General features: G+C 52.0%; 1 protein-coding gene across 7 annotated transcripts in view; it reads left to right on the top strand.

The window, feature by feature from the left end:
* Positions 1 to 18,517, top strand: part of ACTN1 (actinin alpha 1) — a 97,150-nt gene that overhangs the window by 39,287 nt on the left and 39,346 nt on the right. For all 7 annotated transcript variants that reach the window (XR_011504643.1, XM_014860305.3, XM_014860308.3 and 4 more), the window contains exons 2-3: positions 10,507 to 10,621; positions 15,370 to 15,489. Coding sequence is in view for 6 of the 7 variants with exons in the window: in XM_014860305.3 (XP_014715791.1) it covers positions 10,507 to 10,621; positions 15,370 to 15,489 (235 nt within the window). In the remaining variant the exon portion in view is untranslated. The remainder of the gene's footprint in view (positions 1 to 10,506; positions 10,622 to 15,369; positions 15,490 to 18,517) is intronic.

Raw genomic sequence — 18,517 nt, 5'->3', positions numbered from 1 at the left:
CTGCCTTGTCCTGGGCATCTTGCTGATTGTTTTGCTTTCATTGCCCTCAGCTTGACAAGAGTCCTGCAAAGTAGCGATGTTATGGATCCTCACTTGTCAGATGGAGTTGAGGCCTTCATTAATGAAAGTCACATAGCCAGTGAGTGACAAAGGCCAGCTGGATTAACATTTTTTAAGCATCTGCTGTGGACACAGCACTGCCTGTGTTTAGCTTCATAAGATCTAAGATGGTCCTCTAATTCTGTGCCGTCGTAGGTCTTGTTACCCCCATTCTACAGATGGGCACCCTGAGGCTGAGATTGAGAATCCTGTCCAAAGAGACAGAGCTGATGAGTGGTGTAGGTGGAACTGAAGCCCCAGGTCTGTCTGGTTCCAAAGCCCGGCTCCTTGGGGCGACCCCGGCCACCTGCACTCTTGTTCCCGGGACCCCAGCATTCGCGTGGCTTGTCAGGGAGCAGAGGAAACGGCCTGGTGGCTCTCAGCTTTTCCAGCACCCGCTCTCAGGTGGGTGGAAAGTAAACAGATCTGGGTGGAGATGTTCTTGAGGACTCTGCGTTTCATCTGTGGGTGAACCAGCTGACAGCCTCCTTTGAAAGGCTGGCAGTCTGCCCTTGATAAGTTCACCAGATACTCCTGTTTATGTTACCAGAACACCAGGCGTCTGAGATCACTTCTGGGCAGCTCTTGGCTTAGACAAACCAACCAGTGCTCATGCCCTGGCCAGACTGGCCATGTGTGGGGGTCACAGGGACTCCAGGGTGGCCGGAGAGAGAGAAGGCTCCCTGGCTGCTCCTTAGTGGCCTCCCCTGCACCAGCAGATGCTGCAGAGAACTCAGCCCTGTGCACACGTGCCGGCCCCGCCCTCTCAGGGCGCCCTGGCCCAACGTTTGCACACCCGCGCCAGCAGCTGCCGAGGAGGGGCCATCTCTGACTGGCAGTCATGGCAGGGCGCCTGCCCAGCAGGATGTGGGGGGGGCTGGTGAGCTGACTTTTTACTTGATGAGCTTAGACCAGGGTCCTGGTTGCTCTGCTTCAGGGAGGGGACCACCTGATGAGAAGCCAGCTTGTGGGGGGAGCTCTGTACCATTTTCAAGAGGCTTAGAAGCTTGTTTGACATTTTTCTGAGGCCCCCTGGCCAGGGGTTGCTGTCTGACTATTGGGGTGGATGTGTGTGCATGATTGCTGGTTTATCCTCATGTCCCAGTCCCTAATTGTGACTTTCTTTATAATATTTTATACTGATAAGGCACTTTAAAAGTATTTCAGATCCAGCCTTTATGGCCTGGTGGTTACTAGAAGGACCTACAACTAGAATATACAGCTGTGTACTTACTGGGGCTTTGGGGACGGGAAAAGAACCCCAAGTATTCCAGAACCCTTTCTCTATATAATATCTTAAGTGATTCTCTTACTAATTCTTTTAAATAGATGGGATAATTTTTTCTTTTTCATCTTTTTCTTGTTCTTTTTTATTTTGGAAATATTGTTTTTTTCCCCACTGGTAATTCATAGGTACTGACCTCCCCTCACCCCATAATCCCAGAGAAACAGGAAGTTCCCTTTATCCCATCCCAGAGGTCTGACTTAACAGATAAATGTACACACTTCCAGATAAACTTTTCTTATATTTGCGTAACTTTTTTTTTTTTTTTTTTTTTTTTTAAAGATTTTTTTATTTTTTCCTTTTTCTCCCCAAAGCCCCCCGGTACATAGTTGTGTATTCTTCGTTGTGGGTTCCTCTAGTTGTGACATGTGGGACGCTGCCTCAGCGTGGTCTGACGAGCAGTGCCATGTCCGCGCCCAGGATTCGAACCGACGAAACACTGGTCCGCCTGCAGCGGAGCGCACGAACTTAACCACTCGGCCACGGGGCCAGCCCCTGCGTAACTTTTTTTTTAATGGATAGTGACTCTACCTGGTATAAAATCCAAAAGAAATAAAAGGCTATTCTGTGAAAAGCAAATGTCCCTCCCCGCTCTGTCAGGAGCCTCCCAGCTCCCCTCCGGAGGCACCACTGTTCTAGGTCGTGTATGTCCTTCCAGGGATATTGTGGCAGAGAGCATCTAAGGACTGTCCTTTCAACTCCTAACAGGGGTCTGGGTGTGAGGGGTAGGAGTGGCAGTGTGGAGACTGAAACACTGGTGACGCTGTGAGTCCACTGAGATGAAGCTGTCCCTGTGTAAGCTGTTGGTCTCTTGACAAGGAGCAGAGTCCACCAATCAGAATCAACCCTACACAAGAACAAAAGGTTGTCCTTGGCGCTCTATTTTGTTGTCTTTCAATTAGTGGAGTTATGATGGGAAAAGTTGCTGGGCTCTGGCCTGCAGGGTATGAGGGACTCATTTGGGGTCACATAGCCAAAAGGGGTTGAGGTGACTTCTCTGAGGTCACAGCATGGCTGGCTGAGCCAGGGCAGGGCCCAGGTTTCCTGACCCCTGTCATCTGAACACTAACTCCCCTGCTGTGAACTGTGGCTGGAGTGGAGGGTCAGGATCCCAGGGGAGCAGGAGGATGTGCCTGGGAGGGGTGTGGTCAGCACATGAGCCTGGTGGCTGGGTGAGGTGCCACTGCTGTCCGACTGCCACCACCAAGCCAGTCTCATTTGCCTGTGGTGGGTTATCTTGTTTACTCTGCTGCGTGACCAATAGATAAAGTGCCATTGTCAATGGAGGCGTCTGTGGCGAGGTCAGCTGTGAGTGGATGTGTGGGTTGTGCACTGAGGCCAGTGCACGTTGAAAGGAGCGTGCTCGCAGGGAGAAGGCGGGAGTAGATGGTTCACAGCCAGCACATTTGCAGATGCCTGGGCAGGCAGAAGGCTCAGGGACAGTCCCATCGCTGGGGTGCAGGCGTTGCGTGCGTATGGACGTGTTCTGATCTAGCCGTTCTCTCGGCTTTGTGTGATTGCTCATATAGTTTTAAACCTGCAGTTCATAGAATTTTGTATCCTGCTTTTTTGTTAATTACATATAAGCCTTTTTCCGTAATAATGTATAGTTTCAGAACCCATCATTTTGGCCGTGTAATGTTCCATTAAGTGGATGAACCATAATTTACTTATCTAATACTCTATTAATATAATTTGGGACTATTTCTAATTTTTTCCTCTCGAGTAATGCTGGCAGGAGCATTTTCACGCTCATGGGCTGGTCTTTATTTAGCGTGATTTACCCAGGAGAGCGTCCCAGCATTGGGCGAAAGATTTATGCCCATTTTAGCTCCTCTGGACAGGTTGCCTCCCGCCAGGCTTGTGCCACATCAGCCTGCCCGCTGTGCCTTGCTGTGGGCTTTGCCATTGGACCCACCCTACAGCGGGAGTTAGCAGAAGCTTCATTTTTTCCAATGTAACAAATGGAAATTGGTACCTTTATTTTAATTCACAAACATGGGGGTGTGCGTACATACATAAGTGTGTGGCACATCTTGTTGTCATCCCTGGTGACAGGTATCGGTCCTTGATCAAGTCCAAATAGGGGGAGCCCCCCTACCCCTCACAGGATGTGCCCTCAGCTTTTGCTTCTGGATTCCCAGGTGACCGATGTGGGCTGTGGTCTGTCAGGAGTGTTAACGGTGCTGGACGCGCTGTCCGCTGAGTGCTTGTGTTAACACACCGTGCGTTCCTGCGCGTGTGACTGTTTTTGTTAGGAGACTTAGCAAGGTTTCACGTTTTCCCTCTCTGGAACCAGAGACCCTTGAGTCTTAATTCAGGTTTAGCCTGCCAACATCTTTTGAGGGAGCTTATGGGATGTTCTATTTTTAAATTGTACCAGCATTTAAAAACTAGAGGATTCACATAAAGTCCAAATTTCTGGCTTCTCTTCATCGGAGGTGTGGCATCCGAGGGTCATGCTCCCACGCAGAGCCAAGGAGAAGATGCCCCGTCCCCTCGCCAGCCCCGCACTGATACTGGGGCCCAGGTGCAGTTCCCATCGACCAGCTTGTCCACTTGCAGCCCCTTCTCTGCACTCATGTTACTCTCCTGAGTGGAAAAACAAAGGATAGCCAAGAAGGCCGCTGTTTCCAGAAAAATTCAGGAGCATGCATGAGGGTGAGACTATCTGGTTCTACTTTTCCTGCACTCACCCTTGTGCTCATTTGTGAAACCTCTTTGTGTCTTCGTTTCCTCATCTGTAGAATGGGGAGAGTCATAGCACCTGCCTCAGTGTTGCTGTAAAGGTTGAATGAGTTAACGGGGGTCAAGCTCTCAGAGAGGTCTACACAGAGTAAGTGCTTGGTAGATGTGAGCTGCTGTTGTTATTATTATTATTGTTGTTGTTGTTATTTCTGGCATGTGTGTTTGTCTCTTAGACTAGGCTCTCAACCAGGGGTGATTTTTGGTCATCACGACTTGAGATTGGGGGATTTTACTTACTGGCATCTAGTGAGGAGGGTCCGGGGATGCTGCCACACATCCTATGATGCGTAGGACAGGCACCCCCCTCAACAAAGAAGTAACCAAACCAAAATATCGATCACATTAAGAAACCTGCTCAGACGTTTACGTGTGTTTGACTTGGTCTAACTGAGCTCTTCAGACACATTTCGAAACCAATCGTTTCAAGGGCTGACTTGGGCTCTCGAAGAATCCAAATTATGAGGGACCTTACTTAGCTCAGCCCCCGAGGGGGCTTAAATCCTTTCCCAGCACCCCCGCCAAGCACATGCCTTTGGCAGTAATGCCCTGTACATCCAGCTTTTGGTCTGTCTCCTGCATTGAACTCTAGTCTTCCCTGCAGCTTCCTGTCTGTCATCCTAGTAACAGTAGCTGCCGTGTATTGACCTTCTGTGTGGGTGAGGTGCTGAGCGCTTGCCGTGTGTTGCCGCATTGGTCCTCGCCACCCTTTGAGGCAGGTTCTGTCATTACCCGTTTTACAGATGTGGAGATGGAGGATTGGAGATGTGAAGTCACTCGCCCAAGGTCTTTCAGGGGCGGAGCTGGGCCTGGATCCAGGTCAGCCATGCTCTAGAATTCATGTTCCTCTCCATTGCTGCCTGCCTTGTTCTGCTTGGGGCTGAACCCAACAAAGTTATTTGCTTGTTCATGGGAGGGTCTTTCACATATTTGAGGTGGGTGCCTGAGTTCTCTCTTCTCTCCTCCTGAGAAGCGCTGTGTTCCCAGTTCTCCTCAAAGACGTGTTTCTGATCTGCCCACCATACAGAGTGATCTCCCGCCTCTGGACAACCACCTGCTTGCCCCTGGGCTCTGTTCCCCTCACCTCTTTCTGCCATGCTGCTCCCAGAGGGGCTGCCTGTCCCACGCCAACTCTACTGATGTTCCGTCAACTCAGATTCTCTGTGTCAGTGCTGGCCAGTCACCCAGTTTCCATCTGGCTAGTGTTTTCACAGTGACCTATTTTCAGTGATACTACAGAAGATTCAGCGCACTCGTCTGGCCATTTAGACTCCTGGCTTTCTTTCTGTGGTTCCCTTCCAGCACCCCATTTGTACTGGCACCTGAAATCTACATCGTCCTGGTGGAGCAGAAAGTGTGTGGGACTGGGAGCCAGGAGCCAGGTGAACATACCCAGCTGTGTGGCCTGAGGAAAGCCACTCACCTTCTCTGGTCCATGTGTCCTCAGCTGTGAACTGAGTGTTTGATTGGGTGATGTCTAGCGTCTTTTCCAGCTCTAACATTTTTTGATGAAATACTTTGAACAGCATGAGCTTGTAACGATTATAACCCGAACTGTTGTGGCAATAGTAATAATAGGTAATTATTGGGCAGTCCCTCTGTTACAGGCCCTCTGATCAGTGTTTTTAGTGGATTGTCTCCTTGACTCTCCCGACCACCACCCTGCTATTATTACCCCCGTGTTACAGATGAGTGCTTTGACGCAGAGCCACATTGGGTCACTTGCCCAAGGTTATCCCCTGGCCAGAAGTGGATGGACCCGGGCCTGCAGTGTCTTCTTTAGAGCGACCCCTCCCAGTGTCTTGGATGCTCGCTCTGTGGAGTGATCCCGAGCAAGTCCCGTGACCTTCCTGTGCTTCAGCATCTCGTGTTTTCCCACTCCCTGCTCCCACCGAGATCAAGACTGTGAATGCCACTTGACCTCGGAAGCTCAGCCCCCGCCTCATGCTTCTGGGGTGATCCTCTGTACCCCGCTGCCAGCCGAGTGTGATTACTCAGATGATGATGGTGGTAGGGTCTGCCTCTTGCACACCTACTGTATTTCAAACGCATGTTAATATTATATCATCATTAATGTTAACAATATGTTAATATTATCTTTTTTCTAACTTTTTTGTTGTGGTGAAATAGACTATATTATTTAATCTTCATTGCAGTCCTGCCTGGTAGATGCTGTTGTCCCCATTTTACAGATGTGAAAACAGAGACTCAAAGAGGCCTGTGTGGCTCAAGTCATATTTCAGTGCATCTGAGCTGAGGAGTAGGGAGAGCATGTTCTCAAAAGCCATTTGCCTTCTCAACACCTTCTAAAGGAAATATATGGGCACGATACTTGTTAAAAACGTCATGGAAAGATATAGAGGATTCTGGGTGAAAGCAAGCCTGTGAGACCCATAGAAAAGGCAGAGAAAGATGTCTTCCTCCATCAACTCCATGGACCTTGGCCCGGCTCAAGTGTGCCCCGGCCACTCTCCATTGGAGCCTGGTCAGGCCTGGCCCATTTGCATCCCTGAACTGCAGTATAGGACAATGACACTCTTCCTCTCCTGAAGTCCCCTTTATGCCAGATTAGACGTGGGTCGGTGGCCTCAAGGTCAGTGAGGGGTGGAGCAGGGGTCCAGTTCTCTGCCAGCCCCTCCACCTCCATCCAGGGCCCTCAGAGGCTGTACACCAGGGCTGGCGGTGGATGACGTGAGAAGGGGACCAGCCCTCATGGCAGCTCTGTGAACACTTCCCAAGATGCTGTCCCAAGCACTTCTCCTGAGACCTCTTGGCATCCTGAGCCCATTTCTGCAACAGAGTGGGTCCCCTCAAGGCCTGTCGACTCCTCCTGTCTCCTTAGTCAGGCTGAGTCAGAGCAAGGACCCAGTGATGGGGCTCTTGGAGCAAGAAGGTTGGAGGGTTTGGACTGAGGCAATAAAATGGTCCCTTGCCCTTTATTTGAATGAGGCTGGACCATGAACCTGCTGGGGTAGTCCATGCTGGAGGCCATGGGGCCATGGGTCTCTAGCCGTGGACATCACTTGTGGCTGTTGGCTTTTCCTCCCTGCTGGACCCCTGGAGCACTAAAGGGTGCAGGTGCCCCTGTCTGCCATAACGTGGGAGCTTGAGCTTCAAGACCAAGGCCTGCCCTGTGCCGGAGGAGAGAATACGGCTGTGCCGCATGCGTGGAGGCCCACGTTGGTGACACAGCGCTCTCCCCTCTTTGTGCCCCATCAGCGTCCTCTGCTGGGCATCCACAAGGCCACTGTCAAAAATTGCAGGCTTTCTGCCCCCCACACCACAATTTCTCCCCTCTCCTGTCACACATCAGCACATGTTCAAAAAGAGAGTTCTCAGACACGCAGGGTATCATCTGGAAACTCAGGGCAGCCTTGCAGGGGTGGCGCCCGGGACAGAGTTTGGTAGCTGGAGGCAGGGAGGCGGGCATGGTGTGGGAGCCCAGGGGGGCACGTTCTCCGAGGCCTGTCCATGGGAAGCTGTCAGGGGAGCCAGTGTTTCTTCTGAGCAGTTTCTAAGTGGCAGGTACTTGATAAATATTTTCTAGGTGATCCTCCTGACTTTTCTAAAGTGCTGTCACTCTCCCCATTTTACTGCTGAGGGGACTGAGGTTTAGGGAGGTTACTGTGAAGGTCACACAGCTGGTAATAGTGGATCTGAGCATCAAGTGCAGCTCTGGGCCCTGCAGAGTGTGTGCTCTTCTTCACCGGGTCACCCCACCATCCCCTCCTTAGGCTGAGCTCTGAGATGGGTACTCTTTGTTGGCGGAACTTTCCTGTTTGGGAGGTGCCCAGCGGCCCCTTCGAGGCAGTCATCTGTTGGGGCCGGGGCTGGGGGCCTGGGGGTTTTCCCAAAGCGCAGTCCTGGAGGCCTGAGAACCAGGGCTTTGTGTGGGAGGCCCTAGCAGCCATAGGTGTGTGTCTGTCTCCCACAGCTCTGAGTCCGGCTTCCCCAGGAAATGCGGCTGGCTGCTTTCAACAGCACTTTTCCTCTTGCAAAAGCAGTATCTTTCTACAAAAGCAGCCTCTTCCTCCTTCCCCTCACCCCAGCCCCCAGAGACTGGATGGTAAACAGTGAGGTTTCACAGCCCCCCATCTGTGGGCGTGCTGGTAGTCCCGCCACACCCAAGCCACGCTGGACCTGAAGCTATCCCTTTGAGCTGCTGGGGCGGTCCAGTTCCCCTCGGGTCAGTGGGACACCCCAGCAGAGGCTGAGCGTGGGCCTGGAAGGGGCGAGGAGAGCAAGGGGCTGTGGAAACACAAGATGGGGGGACATGAAAAGCCCCGCCCCCAGATGTGGAGGTACAGCACGATGACAGCTGGCAGACGTGCACGTGTAGACAGATGACAGCTGGGAGAGAATATGGAAACAAAATAAGTTGCATTGCTTTTAAAGACTTAAAAATTTTTAAATAATTTTTTACGACAATAAAAAAGTTATAACAGCTTGAGAATGAAAACTAAGTCCCCTCGCCTCTGTGGCAGGTTTGCAGTGTCAGCAGTGGAGGGAAGGCACCCAGTGAGCACTCTGGCCTGTCCTGCGGCATCCCCTTTCTCTGAGCTGTCTTCTTCTGCAGGGTCCCTGAGGGTGCTGTTTGGCCCATCCCCCCACCCTGATGCCATTCAGTATCACCCATGGGGGCAGCTGGATCTTCCAGGACGTGGCCCTTGCCCCCCCCACCCCGCATCGGTTCCTTCCTCCTTCACCCAGTTGTGCGATTTTTACAGCCACTAGAATGTCTGCTGCACAGGGCAGGGATTTTTGCTGTTCTGTTCACTGCTGTGTCCCTGACTCTGTGCCCTGGGACTCTAAGGTGACTGTTGAATCCAGGTGTGGAGCTGGCAAGGGCCATGCAGCGGGATACAGGCATTGATGGAGTGGGTGTGGGGTGCTGTGGGCTGTATGCCCCCAACCCACATGTGGTGGGTGGCTGTTAGGAAGGCTTCCGGGAGGAGGTGATATCTTAGCTCGATCTTGAAAGATGAGTGTGTTAGCTACGCATGACGTAGAGGATATCCAGGCTGAGGAATCAGTATATGTCCCCTGCCTACCCTCAATCTATGTGCCTATCTTCCCAACGCTTTGGGACAGGACACACACCCCTCTTCTCTATCATGGGAATGACTGGCTTATGGAGTGGAGATGTATTTGTAGGGAGAGAGAAGTATCCTGTGTTGACGAGTTCTAGTGAAACGTGAGTTACAGATGAGGCCCAAAGTTGGGGGGTGTCACAATGCTCCCCTCCTCCCCACCTGCGTGGACAGCTATCTCCCCTTCTGCTTGCTCACAGGCTCTTTAACTCTTGCTTATAAACCTGAACAGCTGTTTCTTTTCCCCAGTCGTCACTGGTGTGGTGTTCTTCCCTCCCCTGCCCATTCATTGCCACTTGACTTTGGAGTTCCCCAGGGCAAGAGGAAGTGGCAGAGGGGGTCACGAGTCTCGTTTCTCATTTGTTGAGTCACCCTGTTCTGTGTTTGAGCCACTAGGGGGTGCTGTTGGCACAGGGCACCTTGGTGGGTGGTCTGCCTGATGATCATCTGCTTAATATAGACGCAGCTTCAGTGTTGCTCTTCTCCCTACAGACTAGAATGTTACAGTGTTGATGGCCTTTCAGTTCCTCTTCTTAATTCCCTTTCTTGAATTCTTGCTCATGCTTTTGCAGCTTAAAGTGCTTCCACCCCCCCACCCCAAATACACACACATACACACATTGGGGTGCCTACCTTTCTCTCCCCTTATCCTGACCCCGTGCCTCTGTACTCTGTCCCCAACAAAACTGATTAATCCCCTTAGCTAGCTGCTGTGAGTGGACAAGGATTTAATAAACTAATTTACCCTAAGGTGTTAATGAAGCTTAACGTGTTACCTCTGGGGTGCTCTGCCTTATAGCTGTGAAGGTTGAAACTAAGCCTTATACTCTAAGAGGTAAATTGCTAAGAATGGAATGGTGGCACTTGGAAGTGTGGCTGGGGATGATGTTTTTGGAAGACAGTTGGGAGGGGAGGCGTCCAAGGAGGGTGCCACGTTGTCCATCCCTCTGGTACCCACCCATGCCGATGGCCCTGCTGAGTGTCTCCTTAGCGGCTGCCCTGCGAGAGTTCACTGCTTGGTTGATGAGGTGAAGGAGACGGTGTGAACAGCCATGCCAACAGGTTTTATGGGCTCCACTGAGCAGACTTCCCATCCTCCCTGGCCCTGTTAGACGTTGTGCCCAACGAGGATGACAATGCCAGCCTGACCAGTACCTTATACAAAATAACCGGAAAGATGGCACGAGGCAGGCGGGTTCTGGGGACCCACTGGGGCCCCTGTGAGGGCCTCGGAGACCACGTGACCTGTGGAGAGTTTGACGGCTTGCTCTTCTTTCCTTTGCCCAGACATTTACGGCGTGGTGCAACTCCCACCTCCGTAAAGCGGGGACGCAGATCGAGAACATTGAGGAGGACTTCCGGGATGGCCTGAAGCTCATGCTGCTGCTGGAGGTCATCTCAGGTGAGGTGGACCACTGGCCTTGAGAGTGCCAGGGCAAAGGTGATGCCAGGTGGGCAGGGCCACCCTGGCCCAGAAGAAGGTGCTGCCCACTGGGTTCTGCCACTTGGGGACTGCTGACCTGACACCTGTGCTCCGCCCTGCCTTTGGTCATGGCTCACTTTCGGTCTCCTGAAAGAAGTTGGGAGTGACATGTGTGAATTCAGACTAGAAGACTGGGTCTTGGTCCTGGCTCTGCTGCTGACCATCCATATTTCCCTGGACAAGTCACTTTCTTTCTGCCTCAGCATCCTCATTTGCAAAAAGAGGGAGTTTGGAGGATAGTCTCCGAGGTCCTGCCCTTCCAAAATGCTAGGATTCTGTGGTCAAGAATGCAACCATGGCTATCACCAAACCTTGGCCCCACTACTACCTATCTACACATACCTACAGGATCCCAGACCCTCATGTGAGGCCCAACTTGAAATTCGGATGCCCAGATATCTGGGGGGACAGCTCGCCTTGAACGCGTATCTCAGCTTTCTTATGAATATCTTTCCTTCACCGTCCCCTAAAGGTTGGCGGTCCTCAAGATTCTAGCCTTGGTTGATACACTGACAACTTAGCTACTCTCTTCACTTTACCTTCCACCTTGACACCCGTGAGTCCTAGACCTGCTCTCAGTCCGGCCTTCTCCCTCCAGGCCCCTCTCTAATGCTGGACCACACAGGGCGTCTCCACCCAGATGTCCCTCAGGGCCCGCTCAGCATGTCCAAGACTGTACTTACCGCTCCTGGTCTCAGCAAACCTCTTTTTCCTCCTGCAGTCTTCATCTTGTTCTCCTGAACCTAATCTAGGAATCACAGACAGCTCTTCCTTTGCTCTTCTTTCCAACTTGGCATTCAAGTTCTGTTCATTTTCTTTCTTTCTTCTATTATCTGTCTTTTAATCTCCGCTGCCATGGTGTCAGTGTGGGCCTGCGTCAGCTCTCACCTACATGATACCACAGAGGCCTTGACCCCCTCCCAGCTCCTCCCCTCCCACCGCAGCCCCGTCATCCACACCGCAGCCAGTGCGTCCATCCGACGGCCCAAATATGGTCATGCTGTTCCCTGCTTGACACCCTTGAGTGCCTCCCAGGGCTCTGAGCCCAGCCCACATTCCTTAGCATCGCTTGCAGGAGCCTTTGTGAGCTGGCACCTGCTTTGTTTTCAGCTAACTCTTCCCAAAAAGGTAGCAGGCCTCAGACCCTGTGCCACCCTGGGAGATTTGCCGTCCTCCCCAGATGGCGTGCTCTCTGCTTTCTGTGCTTTTGCACCAGCTCTAACTGCCTCTCCCCACCCCCAATACCTTTTAATATTTCAAAGTGCAGGTGAAATCTGTGTGTGTGTGGTAAAATATATGTAATATAAAATTCACCATTTTGACCTTTTTTTTTTTTTGCTAAGAAAGTTCACCCTGAGCTAACATCCATTGCCAATCTTTGTCTTTTTTTCTTTTTTTTTATGTGAACCGCTGCCATAGCATGGTTGCTAAAAGACCAGTGGTGTAGGTCTGTGCCCCGGGGCTGAACCTGGGCTGCTGAAGTGGAGCACGCCAAACTTAACCACTAAGCCAGTGGGGCTGGCCCCATTTTGACCATTTTTAAGTGTGCACAGACATTAAATACATTCACTTTGTTGTGCAGCCATCACCACCATCCATCTCCAGACTTTTTCGTCATCCTCCCGCTCCGAATCTCTGTACCTATTAAACACTAATTCCCCATCCCACCCCAGCCCCTGGCAACCACTGTTCTACTTTCTGTCTCTGTGAATTTGACCACACTGGGTGCCTCATATAAGTGGAATCATGCAGTATGTGTCTTTTTGTGTCTGGCTTATTTCACTCAGCCTAATGTCTTGAAGGCTCATCCATGTTGTAGCGTGTGTCAGAATTTCCTTCCTTTTTAAGGCTGACTATTCTTTTGGATGCATGTGCCACATTTTCCTTATCTGTTCATCTGTGAGTTAGCACGTGGGTTGTTTCCACCTTTGGGTGTTGTGAGTAGCGCTGCTGTGAGCATGTGTGTGCGGGCACCTGTTCGAGTCCCTGCTTTCACTTCTTTGGGTGTTATTCTCTTTCATCTTTTAGAGCTCGGCTCTGGGTTTCCTCCAGGAGGGCTTCCCTGGCCACCTGCCCATTTGAGTGGCTGGGCTCTGATAACGCCCCATTAATTCCTCCCTTGTGTCATTTACCACATGGTATCATCATTTTGGCTCACTTGTTTTCCTCCCTGCTCCACGCGGAGCTCCTTGGGCCAAGGATGGTCTCATCTCTGTCTCCCAAGTGCTTAGAATTGTACTTGGCATGTAGGTGACGCTCAGCAAATCTTAGAGTGACCAGGGCTGGGCATTTCTGCGTGGCCACCGGTGCATTCCAACAGAACAGACCGGCCTCTGCCCAAGGGGACCTGTGTGCATGTGATGCAGGCTTGTGTCTTTCTCGGGACTAGGGGAGATGGACTCACCGAGACGCTGATGCTTCCTCCTTGAGTGTCTCTGGAGATGGGTAGGATGACAGAGGAAGGAAGGATATGCTGCCTGCAGAGGTCCTCGAAGTGTGGTCCTGGACCACCACACCACCATCAGCAGGACTGCTTGTCAACACGCGGGTTTCCAGACCCCCTGAGACCTAAGTCAGAAAAGAGGAGGCAGGGAGCGGGGCTGGACACCTGCAGTTAGCAGGTTCTCCAGGCGGTTTCGTGCCGACTGAAGTTTGAGAACCACTGGCCTTGCGGCCTCCACTGCCCTCCAGAGAAGTCCCATTCCAGCTGGCGTGCACAGCTGCTGGGCTGGCTGGGGAGCTCAGGACCCTTAGCAGGATCCAAGGGCTGGGGCTTTAGCAGGAGCAGCCTTCCAGGGGGGATGTGGCATTGCCTCCCTTCATCCTATGGGAGGAAGCCCCTGTGGCATCTCATCTGCCCAGGAGGACGGTGGCGTACCTTGCTAGGGAGGCTGGCCAGGGACCACAGCCTTGGGAGAGCTGCAAGGGGAGAGTCTTGATTCAATAATAAACACCCAGCGGTGCTTGCCTGGGAGCTGCCAGCCTAATCACATCTGCAGCAGAAAGTCTGTTCTCTTATAGAGGCTGGGGGCCCCTGGGGGCTTGGGAGGTTCCCTGAGGAAGTGCTGCTCTGACATTACGGCTGCCCAGCCACGTGAGCTCTCTCAGCCAGACTGTTGATGTGCTTGATGGGCCGGAGAGGGGAGTGTGCAGCTGGTCTGGTCTGGAGACCACGGCAGGTGCAAGGGTCCTGAGTTTCAGGCGCTAGGATGGTGGTTCTCAGCCTTTTGGGGTCCCTGACCTCTTTTTTTTTTTTTTTTTTAAAGATTTTATTTTTTCCTTTTTCTCCCCAAAGCCCCCCAGTACATAGTTGTATATTCTTCGTTGTGGGTCTTTCTAGTTGTGGCATGTGGGACACTGCCTCAGCGTGGTTTGATGAGCAGTGCTGTGTCCGTGCCCAGGATTCGAACCAACGAAACACTGGGCTTCCTGCAGCGGAGCGCGTGAACTTAACCACTCAGCCACAGGGCCAGCCCCTCCCTGACCTCTTTGAGATCTGAAAGCCATGTGCCCCATCCCCAGGCCTGGGCACGTGTTTTGCACATATAAATTTTTCGAATAGTTTCAGGAGGTCCCTGGATGCCTTTGCTCTGGGATAAAAGTGCTCTTAATGGAGTGTTTGGAGAACCAGCTCCTCCACCCCATTTCCCTGCAGCTTCTGACCCTGACACCTGAGCAGCAGAAGCTCCCACTTGGAAGCTGGAGGTGGGGCGTTGACTTGGAGCTGGGCTGTGGGTGCCCCTGAGAGGCAGTAATGGGACAAGAACAGCAGTTATCAAATGAGAGAGGGAGTCTGCGGGCACTTCCATTTAAACACCCGGGGAGCTTTTTGAAAATACTCTAGGCTGACCCACACTCCCTCCCAGGCCCTAACAATTGAGACTAGAACTCGGAGTTCAGGGCCTTTGCGTGTGCTGTTCCTTCTGTCTTGATCACCTGTCCCTGCATTCTAGGCCCGGCTGTCCTCCCACTCAGACCTTCCCCCAACCATTCTGCAGCTCCTTCATCCCCCTCCTCTGCATCTTCTTTTTTTCTTTTTGAGGAAGATTAGCCCTGAACTAACTACTGCCAGTCCTCTTTTTTACTGAGGAAGCCTGGCCCTGAGCTAACATCCATGCCCATCTTCCTCTACTTTATATGTGGGACGCCTACCACAGCATGGCTTTTGCCAAGTGGTGCCATATCCGGACCTGGGGTCTGAACCAGCGAACCCCAGGCCGCCGAGAAGTGGAACGTGCAAACTTTACTGCTGCGCCACCGGGCTGGCCCCTGCATCCTCTTTTTAAGCATTTCCCCTCCTTGGTATTTGTGTATTTGTGTGCATTTATCTGTGTTTCTCTATTGGCCTGTCTCTCTTCCTGGAACATAAGGACTTGACGACAGGAAACTGTTTTGTTCATCCTCATATTCCAAGTAGCCAGCCAAGTCCCTGACACATTTTAGGGGCTTGAGACAGACTTATTGAGTGGATGCAAGCAGTTTAGATCTGAGAAGTGGAAGCAAGAAGAGGCAGGGTAGACCCTCTCGTTCCCTCCCTGGGTGGCATTTGCCTGCACCCAGATGGCATGTGCGTGTCTCTCTGAGGTGTGCCCTTGATGAAGGTGTTGCGAGAGCAGCCCTGGCTGCTGGGTAAGAACGTCTCCCCCTCCCTCTCGGTCTACATTCAGGTGAACGCTTGGCCAAGCCGGAGAGAGGCAAGATGAGGGTGCACAAGATCTCCAACGTCAACAAGGCTCTGGATTTCATAGCCAGCAAGGGGGTCAAACTGGTGTCCATTGGAGCCGAGGGTGAGTATGGCCTGCCCCCTGGCTGCCCCGCGGAGCCTGATTTTCTGCTCTCCTGGTTCCCGGGACCTTTACTACCCTGACTCCTGGGCCTGCACATCCCTGGGGGCCTTTGGAGGTGGGGCTCCCAGCACCTCCATCTGATCGGCTTGTGGATTCTTCATGTCACAACAGCCACTTTCCATCCACTATCATCCCCCAACCCCAGCCCCACCCCTGGAAAACGAGGAGCCCACTCCCTGGTCTGCACCCCCTCAGCCGAATCCTAGCACCGTGGGATCCTGTGTGTGTGGAATGCCGCCTCCGTCCTCCGCAGGCCCGGCTGCGCTGTGCTGCCTCAAGCGGAGAAGTCTGTGGTCTGGGCAGAGCGTGCTGAGGCCGGCCAGGTCGGTGGGGGGAGGCTGCCCTGAGCTCCACGGAGCGCCGGGAAGACCAATGTCCAGAAGCCGTTTGGAACATTCTTAATACCATTTCCCTGCAGAGTAGCTCCTTGACTCTTTTTTCTTCACGTAAAAAAATTTTTTAAAGCTCCATTTAAACCGTTATTAGCATGTTCTTTACTGGTTAAAAGGAGGCAGCCCGATTTCCTGTGTGCACTGTGCTGGATCTGAAGGGTTTAGGGAGGGTCGAGGTGACTGGAATAGAATACTGTGAACAGGGCCCGTCAGTACTGTGTCCCATAGATTCAGCAAGTATTTATTGGGCACCTGCTGTGTGGTGCCAGAGGCCTAAAGCTGAGGAGCATAGTCTCCATCCATCCATCCATCCATTTGTTCACGATGTAACGGTGGCTGTGATTATTGAGCTCGTGCTCTGGCAGGTCCTGTGCTGAAGCCCTTTGCACCATTGATCTCCTTTAATCCTTAAAACAGCCCTAGGAGGTGGCTCTAATTATTATGCCCATTTTACACAGAATACAGATGCCTAGTGAGATCAAGTCACTTGCTCAAGGTCCCATCACCAGTAAGTGGCAAAGCCAGAACTCAGATCCACGTCTGCATGACACCAGCAAGATGCCCCGAGGGAGTGGCCTTTCCATGAAGAGGGTGGGAGTCTTGCTCCAGTAAACCCCTAGGAGCAGATCTCTTCTCTGGAAGTGCCCCCTCCCCACCTTTTCTCTAGAAATTGAGGGATTTTATGTCTCTATATCAAACTGAGAAACTTTAGCACAGGGGTCGGCGAATTGCAGTCCATGGGGTCCAATCTGGCCGACACAGGTTTTTGTAAATATTGGAACTCAGCCACACCATTTGTTTACATATTCTCTGTCCCTGCTTTCTCGCTGCAGAGAGAGTTGAGTAGGTGAGACAGAGGCCGTATGGCCTGTAAAGCTGAAAATATTTCCTATCAGACCCATTACAGAGAGAGTTTGCTGAACCCCTGCCTTATTGGAAACTCAGGCTGGTGCTCAAGGTGGTCATGGGCAGTGCCTTATGCGTCCCAGCATCCCCTTGGCTGTGAGGCAGAGACCTCATCTTCTGCATCCTTGTGGCCCCAGCTCCTAGCAGTGTGATGCACACCATAGGTGCCCAGTAAGTGTTTGAAGGACGTGCACATAGCAGGGTACTTTGCTTTGTGAGTGGGAAAATATTCTCTGTCTTTTAATAAGAAGGAAAGAATAATTCGTTCTATTAGGCAGGAATAAAGACTTGGCAGAAAAAGTTTCAGCTAAGCAGGGGTGGGAAGCCAAAGAAATTGCCACTCAGGTGGTGTGCTGCAAACTCAGGTGCCCACTGGGGCAGGGAAGTAAAGGATGTATGAGGTGGGCCAGTGGTGAGCAGTAGGGATGGGTGGGGACTGTGGAGAACTGGGAAGAGCATGTCCTACTAAGCAGGGCAGCTGCCATGTCGATCTAACCAATTGTGGCTGTGTGGGTGTACAGATCCAGCATTGCTAGATCTTCCAGTTTTTCAAAAGAAGCCAGAAATCCAGATTTTTAGAAAGGAAAATTTAACAAGTACCTAAAAAAGATTTTTTTTGAAGAATCTGAATAGCAAAGGAGAGGAGGGAAGGAGAAGGTGGGCGTGACAGCACTTACTGAGCTTCAGATCTGTGCCTGGCTAGACAGGATGCTTTACACGGATTATCCCCTTCTACCTGTGAGCGGGCCTGCAGGATGGGCATCACTGGTCACGTTTTACAATCAAGGAAACTGAGGCTCAGAAGAGTTGCTGGGGTGGAGGCATGTGGTGTGGTCGAGCACAGGCTCTGGGCCAGACTGCTCCCACGTGACAGAGCCAGGATTAAACCCCAGGTGTTCGGGCTCCAGAGCTGAGGTCTACACCTCTTCCCATCACCCCTGGGCATTGCTGCCTCCCCCGCGGGGCCAAGGGCAGAACTTCACATCTGATTCTCCTCTGCTTTGAAGTGGCAGGTGAAGTCGGCTGTGCTTGTCTCAGCAGAGGGGCAGGGAGCAAAGAGCACTGGTCTAAACTCTAACCAGCACCTTGAATCTTCCACGAGCCACTTCACCTAGCTGGCCACGGTCTTCCAGTTCCTTTGACACAGGCCTCGCTTCTCCAAAGATTGTTAAGACAGTCCTTTAAAATGAGATATTCCTAACTTTCCTAAAGAATTTTGTTACCCTAGGGAGCCAGTGCTTTAGGCTGAGGCTTCCTGCTTTGAAATCCTCTCTCCCATTTCAAGCTGAGCACCAAGATCATGCTGGGGTGGCCACTCTGCCAAGCCAGGAAACTGGATGAGGCCCCAAATGGGTTTGGTTTATTTGATTGAAGTGCAGTTTACTGCTGTAGACCATAAAATCAAAGGCGGTGGGGTGGGTCAGGGAACGAGCTCTCCTGGGGGTGGGGCTGGGGGCAGATGTTGCCGCTTGTCCTGACTGAGGAGCTTCGTGGGCTCGTCTGCCGTGGGGACCAGGCCCAGCCGGGGTGAAAGACGCCAGACCTTGAAGGATTGTCACGTGGTGCAAGGACCAGACTCTGGTTGACCTTGAAGGGCAGAGCAGGCCTGGAAGGGAGCACCTGTGGGCAGGCTGAGTGTGGGTAACGTGTGGAACCTTAGGGAATGGAGT

The sequence above is a fragment of the Equus asinus genome, chromosome 7, assembly GCF_041296235.1.
Source record: "Equus asinus isolate D_3611 breed Donkey chromosome 7, EquAss-T2T_v2, whole genome shotgun sequence".
Classification (NCBI taxonomy): Eukaryota; Metazoa; Chordata; class Mammalia; order Perissodactyla; family Equidae; genus Equus; species Equus asinus.
This window is presented reverse-complemented; position numbering and strand designations above follow the sequence as displayed.